The 11154-nt window shown below is 59.0% G+C and overlaps 1 protein-coding gene across 1 annotated transcript in view; it reads right to left on the bottom strand.

The window, feature by feature from the left end:
- The window catches only part of MN1 (MN1 proto-oncogene, transcriptional regulator), a 34554-nt gene extending 30747 nt beyond the window's left edge, over positions 1 to 3807 (bottom strand). The window contains exon 1 of the mRNA XM_063416395.1: positions 240 to 3807. Coding sequence (XP_063272465.1) covers positions 240 to 3669 — 3430 coding nt within the window. The 5' untranslated portion in view covers positions 3670 to 3807. The remainder of the gene's footprint in view (positions 1 to 239) is intronic.
- Between the last annotated feature and the right edge of the window lie 7347 nt (positions 3808 to 11154).

Here is an 11154-nt window from a genome sequence, read left to right on the forward strand (position 1 = left end):
CTGGGTCACTCAGGCAGCAAGCACTTTGTCCCTGACACTGGCTCTCCCAGCAGAGCCACCCTCCATCTTGTAGCCCCAGTCCAGACTGGGAAGGTGCCTGGCACCCACCAAGGGTGGAGAGGATGTGGAGCCCCTGTGTGCCCAGAGTGCCAGAGCTGCAGCCTCACCACGTCCCCTTCCCTGAGCAGCCCACAACCACCCCTACCCCTGTGCCAGCACCCATGTGGGACAATTGATACCTTCTTTGCTGGGGTTCGGGGGCTTGGGCTTCTCCCAGGGCGCCATGGGCTTGTCCTCCTCCTGCCCCTCCATCAGGGCCTTCTCTCCAGGCAGGTACCAGGTGGAGTTGTGCTCTGCCATCAGGGAGTCCAGGTCGATGGTGCTCATGGTGCCCTTGACACCCTCCGAGCAGCAGCTGCCCAGGTCGCTGTCCCCATTCTGCCCCGCACACTCCCCCTTCTTGCTCTTCAACCCCAAGGGCTGGTCTTCCGAGATGCTGAACTGCTGCCGCTGGAGCTGGATCTGTGCCTGCAGGATCTCCAGGGGGTGGATCTCATCCTGGGCCGAGGTGCTGGTGGGGGTCCGCACCTGCTCCATGCTTGGCGTGCCAGGGTGAGCGCCCGCCGTGGTGCTGAGCCCATAGCTGTCGGGGGTCGAGGTAGATGTACTGAGAAGGCCAAGGGCCAGGGGCTTCTGTCCGTTGAGAAGGGTGTGCTCCCCACGGGGCAGCTTGGGCGAACCACCCAGCAGCGGGCTACGGGTGGGCTTGGAGGTGGCATTGTCGGAGCTGGAGGACACCTCGTCCTCGTTGCCGTAGCTGGTGCTGACCTCGTCGGGAAAGTCCACGTGCGGGGAGCTGCCGTCTGACTTGGTCACGCTCTGGATGCCGCTGTCCAGGGAGGACATCAGGTCGGGCTGCTCCGCCAGCAACAGTTCGCTGCCCTTGCCCCAGGAAGGGGATGTCAGGGGCTTGTCATGAGGGGTGCCTCCACCGCGCTCAGCGCCCGCAGCCCCCGGCGGGGCCCCCGCCGCCACCGGCACTGCCGGCTGCCCTGGGCTGACACCGGCTCCCCCGCCCTCGGCAGCTGAGAACTTCTCAAAAAACGTGCCGGGGCTGACGTGCCCACTGTCCCGTTTCCGGCGACCCCGACCCCGCCCGCCACCCGCCTTCCCCTCGCCGCCGGCCACCGGCTCCAGCGCGTAGCCGGGTGAGAGGCTGCTCTCCGCGGGCAGCAGCGGGGCAGTGCCCGCTGCTTTGCCCGTGCCACCCCCACCTACTGGTGGCCCTGCTGGGAAGTAGTCCGGGGCAGCAGGTGGCGGGTCAGGCTCGGCCTGGCTGAGCTTGCGCTTGGCCTCGGCCGGGCTCTTCTTGTTGAAGGTGACGTTGAGGTTGGGAGCGCCCAGGCTCGCGATCATGTTTTGGCAGGCAGTGGAGAGGGCAGCCAGGCAGCTCTGCCCGAAGACATTGTCCTTGCTGGCCGCCTTGCTGAAGGAGCCCAGCGAGAGGGCACCCAGCTTGCTGGCAGCGGGCCGCGGAGGGGGTGGCGGGGGAAACTCGGGCGGGGGTGGTGGGTAGGCCCCTGGCGAGGCGCTGAGGGCAGGTGCAGCCCCGTGGGCCGCCGGCTGCCGCGCCGCCGCCGCAAAGGGGAAGCCGGGCTGAGCGGCGAAGTCGGCGGGCCCACGGCGCTCAGCAGGGGCATTGGGCAGTGCCACACCGCTGCCCGGTGACTGCAGCTGCGAGAGGCCACCCATCGTGGGTGTGAAGGGCGGATGGACGCCGGGCGACGGCAGAGCCTGCGCTGGCCCCTCGCCTGCCATCCGCAAGGGCTCCTGCAGCCCCAGCCCTCCGGCGCCCGGCCGGAAGAGCACGGCAGGGCCCCCCGGCTGCAGGCCCAGCTCATGGGGGGCTGCCTCGGCTGGCAGCCCGGGCGCTGCCAAGCGCCTCGGCAGCAGCTCCCCAGGCGGCGGCGGCCCTGCGAACCAGGCGCTGTCGGGGGCCAGGTGCGGCGCCGGCGCATCGAAGCTGCGGCCGCCACCGGCCTCCCGCTCGAAGGCTGGCGGGGGCAGGCCGCCGGGTGCGCCCACCTCACCGTGGTGCCCCAGCTGCTGCAGGCTGGGCGGCCGCAGGCGCTGCTGGCTTCGTGAGGCCATCTGCTTCATCACCAGGGCCGCGTTCTGGCGCTGCGCCAGCGCCGGGTGCTCAGGGCCGCCGTGTGGCAATGGGCCCCCAAAGGCCTCGGGTGCCGGCGGGGTGAACTCGCCCGGCAGGCCAGGGTAGGCCGTCGGGGAAAGGTGGCTCTCCATGGCCGGGCCGTGCATGCCGCCGCCCCAGGAGGCGCAGCGCTCGACGCCAGGAGTGTTGGGGAAGTCAAACCGCGGCCTCTTGGCGACGCTCACGTAGGGGGCATCGAAGTGCTGCAGTCTTTGATTTGGTGGCTGTTGCGGAGGAGGGTGCTGCATATTAAACACGGGGTCGGTGTAGGGATGCATATTCCTGTTCTCCAGTCTGTGAATAGGGTATTCAAACTGTGCATGCTGGTTCTGCATTATGGGCCCATTGTCCTGCAGGTTGGAGTTGGGAGCGTTGGCTTCTGTTTGCTGTTGCCTAGGGATGGCTGGCGGGCAGGAGTTCTGTCTGGCCAGCAAGCCCGGTGGCTGCTGCGGTGCTTGCGGTGGTGGTGGCGGCTGCTGCTGCTGCATCAGCGGGTGCCTGGCGTTGGCCCCCGGCTCCAGACTGGCCGACATCTTCCGCGCCCCCCCGAAGCGCTCGAAGAACACGCCGTGCTGCTGCGGCTGGTGCGCCTTGGCCACGGCCATGCCCGGCGCCCGGGGCAGGGCGGGCGCCCCCGCGAAGCTGCCGCCCGCCGGCACCTGCCGCCCGCCGCCGTAGTGCGGCAGCTGCCCCTCCGGCTCCGACGGGGAGAAGACGGGCAGCTCGAAGTGGCCGGCAGGGCCATCGCCAGGGTAATTGTATTCCAGCGAGTCCACGCCGCCCTGCGCCGGCAGCCGCCGCGGCTCCAGGCCGTGGGGCTCGGAGGAGCCGGCCGCCGGCAGCCCGTGGAAGGAGGCAGCGCGGTTGGGGGACTGGTCGAGGGGCAGGCAGGGCGCCGGCACGGCGTGGCTGGCAGCGCCGGCGCCGTGGTGCTGGAAATCGGGCAAGGTCCCGGGGCGCTGCTGCCCGAAGCCCTCGCCGCCCTGGCCCTCGGCCATGTGCTCGTAGCCGTCGGCGAACGCCGTCTGCCCGCCCAGAGCGCCGCTGTAGCCCAGAAGGCGCCCGCCGTGCACGCAGGAGGCGCCGGGGTCGGGCCCGAAGCCGCCGCCGAAGTGCGGGGGGTGCTGGTGCGGGTGGGGGGCGCCGCCGGGGCCGCCGTGCGGCTGCTGTCCGCCGAAGAAGCCGTGCACAGGCGGCTGCATGCCGCCGCCGTGCAGCTCGGCAGGGCCGCGGCCCGGGAAGCCGTAGCCGTCTCCGGCCAGGCTCATGTTCATGCCCAGGAGGGGCGGCTCGCCCAGCGCTCCCAGGGCCGGGTCCGCCGGTGCCGGGCCGCCGCCGGGAAAGGCCGGCGCCTTGAAGTGCGCGCTCATGCTCAGTCCGGGCTGGCCGAAGCCCCGCTCCGCCTGCCCGCCGCTCCGGCCGCTGTTCTGCGGCTCGAACTGCTCCAGCCCGAACATCCTGCGCGGCTCCTCAGCAGGGCATGGCTGCTCCGCGCCGCTCCGCCGTCCCGCTGCCCGCCGCTCCCCGGTGCTCCGCTCCGCGCCACTCGGCCGCCCCCGCTCACATCCTGCCGCGCCGCCGGCACCGGCCGCTCGCCCGCGCTCACCCCGCCGCTCGCCGCTCGCTGCTGCCCGAGAGCCGACGGGGCGGCGCGCCGCCGCTCACAGGCTCCGGCGCCCGGGAGCTGCGCGCCGCATCGCCGGCCGGCCGTGCGCTCCCGCAGCTCGCAGCGCTCCGGCGGCGGCGGGGCCGGGGCGCGGGGCCGGGCGGGCGCTGCGAGGGCTGCGCCGCGCTCCCCGCGCGCTGCCGCGCTCTCACCCAGCGCTGGCGGAGCAGCAACAAGTTTTGCATTTCAGCGATGAATTTCAGCCATCGGGGCTGCGCCAATGAGCGCCGCGGACCGGGGCGGGGCTGCCGTTAAGGTGGCTCCGCCGCCGGCCCCGCGCCCCGCCCGCACCGCGCCCCGCACCGCCCCCCGTGCCCGGCGGCGCCGCTGCTCCCGCGGCGCACGGAGCGCGGGCGGACGGGGAGGCGTGCGGTGCCTCGGGGTCCCGGAGCGGGATCCTGGAGCGGGGTCCTGAAGCGGGGTGGGGGGCAGTGGAGCTGGGACGAAGTGGCGGGTGTGAGGAGCCACCGACCTCCCTGCCCGCCGGGGCCAAACCCGCCCGGCAGCCCCGAGCCCGGGAACAGGAGCGGCCCCGAGCCGGGCACCGCGCGGAGCCCCGCGGGGAGCGGGCGCTGCGGCAGCGGGGGGAGGCACAGCCCCGTTCCCCCGGAGGGACAAACACGCACCAGGCTCGGGGGGCCACAGATCGCCGGCGGGACACGGTGCTTCAGGTGCTCGCGGATGCACATGTCGATAGTTTAAAGAAATAGTAATGAATATTGCTCCCACCAAAAAAAAAATGAGATCTATAAATAAGCGGCTGAGGACTGTTTGTATATGGCAGGAGAGTTTTAACGGGATTTTTTTCTGCAGGATCAGGATGCTGCGCTGTGATTAAATATTGATTTTGTGTAATTAGTTTTCATGTGAACTATCCTCCTTGCTGATGGCCTGGAGATTTCTGAACTGGCGAAGAAATGGAATTGGACGTGGAAATTATTACTTAGCGAAGTGACAAGGGGGAAAGAGGGGGGCGCGGGGCTTGGGCTGCGGGGCGGGCACCGGGGTGGAAAACGCAGCACCCGCGGCGCGACCGCGGCACAAAGGAACGAAAGGGATGTCTCGCTCCTCGCTACGGGAACGGCGGCAACGGAGGGAGGGACTGAGGGAGACACGATGCCGCCGGCCCCTGCGCCGCGTCCCTGCATAGGGGCAGCGGTCCGGACCGACGGCTGCGCCGGCCGGGGCCCCGCACCCGGCGCGGTCCGGGTCAGGGGCGGCCCCACGCCCGGGGCTCCCCCAGCGCCGCCGCCGTCGCGCCCCCTCTGCGCCTGCGTGCGCGCCGTCGGAGCGGCTCTTCCGAACGGGCACAGCGCCCCCTGCCGCCCGCCCGGCCCCCGTCGCACCCGCCGGGCCGAGAGGCCCCGCTCCGTGTCCCGCTCCGTGTCCCGCTCCGTGTCCCGCTCCGTGTCCCCGCCGGGCCGGGAGACCCCGCTCCGTGTCCCGCTCCGTGTCCCCGCCGGGCCGAGAGGCCCCGCTCCGAGCCCCGCTCCGTGGCCCCGCTCCGTGCCCGCTCCCCCGCTCCGCCCCGACGGCGGTCCGAGAGGCCCCGCTCCGGCCCAGGGTCCGTGCCCCGTTCCGCCCCGGCGGCGGGCAGTCGTGCCGGACGGGGCGGGCCGGGACCATTCCTCGCCGCGGAAGGACAGGGTCGGGTGCGGGGGATGTCGGGCGGAGTGACCGGGAGCGGCTGCCCGGATTCGTCTTGGGGTACCGGCGGCGCCGCCACTCCCTTCCCCGGCCCGTCCCGCCGCTTTTCTGGGTGCCCTGGGCGGGCAGCCCTCCGCCCCGGGATGCCGCCGGTCCCTGCCGAGCCTCTCCTCGCCGTGGGCACAGAACGGCCCCTAGCCCAGCGGCGATGTCCCCCCGGGGCTCCGTGCGCCGCACCCACAGCTCGGCCCCGCTCCCTCCAGAGCCGCCGCAGAGTCGCTGAGAGGGAAATCTCCTCCCCACCCATGGCTCGGCCCGGCTCGCCCAGCACCGCTCCTTCTGTGGGCTTTGGTGGGAGCCAGATGGCGTCTATAGCTGGACAATGGCAAACATGGAAATAACCTCAGCCTAAGCAGTCTAACAGCAAGAACAGCGAGCTGCTTGGAGTGGCAAGGTCGGATACCAGCTGCAGCGTTCTGCTGGCCCGTGGTGTGCATGTGGGAAGGTGGCTCAGCCCCTGTTTCTGACCTGAGCTGTGCCCTGGCGCTGCCAACCTGCCCCACAGCTCCTGGTGCCTGGCACGGGGCTGGGAGCGTGGCCCTGGGCTGTGGCCAGCACTGCCAAGTCACCTGTGTCACAAAGGGTTGCAGTCCCCAGCCAAGGAGAAGGAAGCCTCTCTCAATCAGACTAAGCAGTGAAAAGTGTATTTTATAAAACATATTTTTACTTTCATTCTTGGGGTTTTGGTCATCTTGGGGAAAGCAAGGAAAGGCATTATTTAAATAGTTGTAGCTGCTGGGGATTATTTTCTAAATTAACAATAGTAATTGTGCCTGCCAAATCCAAAGTTGAGGGGATTCATTTATTTCAACTCTCCAGACAATAGCACAATTTTGGGTTTCATATTGCAAGCTCTGAAAACCAAATAGTGGGACTGATGTTTAAAAAAAAATTCAAACAACATCAATTCATCAGACTTAAATCCAGTTTTTTCCACTGTGTCAGTTTAACTTGCACTGAGAAAAGTTGCTGCTCAGCAAAAAAAAGGAAAAAAAATCCTTTTTAACAAAATGAATGCATCATACATAAAACATCACGGACCATACAATTAGTAAGCAAATGTAAGAGTTCAGCTGAGTTCATAATTATTCAGCAAACCTATTCAGAATGATTTTTTCTCCCTGCAGCAATCTACTGTGTGGGCTCATTACCACTGAAAATCTAACGAAGAAACCACCACAGAAACTGCACAAAATAAGCCCATATGCTCGAGACACTTTAGCTCAGCCAGCTCTTAGCAAGAGCCTCTTAAACGCTGACATGGAGGGAACCCAAGCTCACTTCTCTGCGATATTTGCACTCTCAGCTCTCCAAAGGTGTCCTGCCTTTAGTGCAGCCTCAGGTACTTCAGCTGCAGCCACTCCTTGGTCCTCTGTGGTGCCACCAACGCCTGCATGGTGTCACAGAGCAGCCCCGGTGATGGGCCTGTCCCTGGGGCAGAGGCTCTCAACAGCCACTTCACAAAAGAGCTGGTGGGTTTCTCTTGACAGGGATTTCTCTTCCTAGCAGGGATATTCAGTGAAAGGAGTTGTAATATTTAGAAGGACGGGTCTCCAAATCTGGCAGCTGACAGTTTCAGGAAAGTTTTCAGCACTTCAGCCTGGAACAGTTTAGGGAAACTATTGTACCTCCTGTGTCTGAAACTACAGCGAACGTGGTGGTGGAACGGATGCAGGAGGCAAATGTAAAAACAAATGTAAAATCCTTAGATGAGCTTGTGAGTGCAGGGAGTGCAGAGCCAGCTCCCCAGGGAAGGCAGCACTCCGCAGGGGATGGTGTCTGTGTGCATCTGCTTGAGCTCCTGAGAACAGAAGGATTTTTGGGTCTGGAGGGGCTCTGTTCCGGACAGGTCCCAGGGCCCAGCATGGTTCAGGCTGTGCCTCACAGGCTCCCAGGGATTTCCTGGGTCACACTGCTGAGCTGGGAGGCACCAGCTAAAAAGCAACATGTAGGGACTTCGAGCAATCCGATCTCTGCCACTCCTTGTCCTTCCCTGCCTGAGTGTCTGGCGGTGAGTTGGTTTGTAATTGAGATTAAAGACAATTTCGTCTCCGAAACCTGATTTGCATTCAGTTTCTGGGAGGTTCACCTTGCCGGTGTAAAAATTTCATGCTTAGTTTTACCAACAATGTGGTTTCTGGAAAGGCTGAACCAAATTCCTTCAGACGCTTTACTGCTTCCCATTTTTAAAAATGCATAGCTGAATAAACAGAGTTAAGGGACTAAAACCACTTCAGTCATTTCCCATAGGGATAGACAGCAATTTCAGAACTTAGCCCTTCACAGGGATTTTCCTGTTTGGTTCTTCTGCAAGGTTGATTCAGTTGGTTGTAGTTCTTTTACATGGCTGCAACCTTAAACTGTGTATTTTTCCCGTTAGAGTTTACAGGTTGCTTAGTATGTATCATGGTATTTTCATAGTATCAGTAGAGTTTTCTGCTGCTGGAAACAGTTGTGGGGTGTTTTTGTTGTTGTTGTTTGTTTGTTTGTTTGTTTGTTTTGTCAATTTAGTGTATTAGGTGCCTTTATGCCACTTAGGTGAAAACTTTTGCACCCCATGGGGCACTTTGGTGTACCTATAATGAATATCAAAAAAATGTTTTGATTGAACATATAATTTGGATGACTGAAAAACAGGACAGTGTAAAATCATACAACACTGAGAGTGCACATGAGTAAAAACATAGGAAACCCTAAAGCAAGTTTTCCTGTCTGTAGCACAGTCCACTGCTTGGGCTTTTATTTTTCCCCTTCAAATGCCCATCTCTAAAACACACATGTAGGATCAGACATTACATTGGGAAGGGGATATTAAAAAAATAAAATTACATACATATATACAGCACAACAATATATATATATACACACAGCACAACAGAAATAGAAGTAGTGAATTGGTTTGGCTACAGGAAAAGTAAAAGTTTTATGTTTCCCAAAATAGCTCAGTGAAATAAATAAATAACATAAATAACAAAATGGCACCTCTCTGTATGGCTAATCAGTGTTTAACTCTCTTCAGTGTTTTATGGTGGAGTTTGTGTGACCAACTTTGTTCTGCTGTTTGCCTAAACTTGAACCAGGTGGGAATTTATATAAGCGTGGTGGGGCAAGAACAATCTTTGAGCATCTGGAAAGTCTGGCTCACTGTGGGTGATGCCAGAAAACCACCAAAGTTAATTCATTTTTCATCATCTTATAAATTGAATTACTGTGAAAGGAGAGAGCCAGAGGGTGTTTTATAAAGTCCTGATGACTTAATTTCCCCTAAGTATTAGCTTCACGGCCATGGTGCTTCCTCTCCTCATCCTGCCATCCCCCGGGATGCCACACGCTGCAGTTCCATCCTCCCGGGCTCCCTGCCTTTGGCCCGTGACCTCCTGGCTGTGCTGGAGAGCACTGCACATCCTGGGGTGACCGTGGGGCCCTGAACTCAAAGGCACCAGGCAAATAAAGCTGCTCCTGTGTTTATTATTTATCGTGTTACTTCATAAGGTTTAACAGCACAAAGCGAGTTCCTGAGCCACTGGTGAACCTTGGCTCCCAATCCTGACTTTTCCAATTTAAATCAAGCACCCCTGCAGTGAAGAGGCAGTGAGCACCCGGTCCAGCAGCATAAATTCACCTGCCCTGCTTACAGAATTATTTGCTTTCCAGCAGGAATTACTCTTGGCTGCTCCACACAGCTGGCCCGGCTGTCCCTCACAGCCTCCCCCACACCTCCCATCTCCCCGCCAGAGGCACAAAGGGTTAACAATCTCCTGCTGCCCAAAACCATCGCTCCTCCACCACCACGGCCCCTCAGCATCTGTACAAAGGGCCTGATTTAATCCGGGTTGCAGACGACTCACATTGTGCTCGCAGCCTCGGAGTGATGTCGGGTGATCAGGTTTCCAACTAATATCCAAGGCACAGCCCGAGCACTGAGCGGGAACAAAGGCACCTTTGTTACTGAAGAAAAAAAATCCCCTGAAGATATTAGCAGTGCAGTAGAGTTCAAACTGTTAAATGATTCAAATATTATTTAATGAATACATTTGAAATGAGGTCTCACAACCCAGAACACTTTTTAGATCATCATTTACAAAGAGCCGCCTCTTCGCTTACTTCTTTATGAAGTTGCTGCTTTCAGATTTCAATTATGGTCATTTTGCTTCCAGCCTTTTTCAGGGATTTCCCATGTTGGTGTAGCTCGGTTCTTTTTATGGTACAGTTTAGCCAGTGACTACTGGGTTTTTCAGAAGTCCTGATAACCACATTCCTTTAATTTACCTTGGACTGTGTCTCTCTGTGAGAAACGAGGGAGACACAGCCTTTTGCAAAAGAGCAACAGCATTATATGTTGTTCTAGAGGGTGCTAAAGCCAAGCTTATAAAACAGAAATTCGGTAAATAAGCATATCAAGACTTCAGCTGGGATTGGAGAAGCTCTATAGTTCAGGTTCAAGACATACTTCCAATTTCTTGTCCTGGATATGCAATTCTAAACCAGAAAGCCATGTAATTTTAGGTAGAAAAAGAATAAAGTTAGATGGGGTTTAGGAAAGAAACGTCTCCAACCTGAGGAATAAAGTTTTAAAATTAAATTAGGGCTTCTTGTGCTTATGGCAATAAGAAATCCAAGGCTGCTCTGAAGCAGGAATGGCAGATAGTGTCCCTAAAGGGTAACAGCAGCACAGCTGGGGCTGTGCTGGGGCCTGCTGAGAGGTTTTAAAAAAATACAGCATAACTAGCAAAAGTGGGGAAAGAGCACCAGAACAGAGTGACTGCGAGGATCAGCACAAGTACCAGCAGACCACAAGAAAAGGCACAGGGTGGTGGCAGAAACACCTCCAGACTCTGTCTGCAGGTGCAGTGTGAAGAAATCACATCCCCTCACAGCAGGCACCCTCCCGGCTCTGTGACCTCAAATAGGAGACAGGGACAGCAACACAGGATTTCACTGAACTCACTTCAAGGGTCTTCAGGCAGGTGATGCCTCAGGTGGAAGGAATTGAAAATCTGCCTCCAAAACCTGGGCTTGACATGCTGTCATAATTGTTGAAACTACTGTGCATGCCAGAACTTTGTGGTAAGGTTTGCACACTGAATTCTGCCCACAGCATGCAACAAGAAGAGGAGGCTCCACAGGAATGAAATGTCTGCTGCCACCATTCTGGATAATCTCTGCTTCCCGACAATTATATGCTGTTGATTAAAATTCATTTTCCATATCAATTCAAGCAAGTAGAAAGTCTTTCATTAAAAGTTACAAAACTTCAAAGAAAATCTTTTCCCGATGACTTTATCAAGACACAATTCAACAGAGAAGACTCTTGAATTGTATAAACTGCACAAAAACCTCAGCAACAGCCTCATGCTTCAGATTTTGCCTTAAAACCACAGCACCGCATTTCAAGGACATGATGTAGCTCCTAAACATGGCTGAACCGACTGAGGCTTGGAAATGCAGAGTGAGTTGTCTTATGGGACGTTTTCAGATTGCTCAGAGAGAATTTAGAAAGGCCTGAAGGTGGAAAATCCCAAAAGACCCAAAATCTCAGCAGATTTTTTTTCCTGACATTTCTTAGTCT

The sequence above is a fragment of the Prinia subflava genome, chromosome 19 (genome assembly GCF_021018805.1).
Source record: "Prinia subflava isolate CZ2003 ecotype Zambia chromosome 19, Cam_Psub_1.2, whole genome shotgun sequence".
Classification (NCBI taxonomy): Eukaryota; Metazoa; Chordata; class Aves; order Passeriformes; family Cisticolidae; genus Prinia; species Prinia subflava.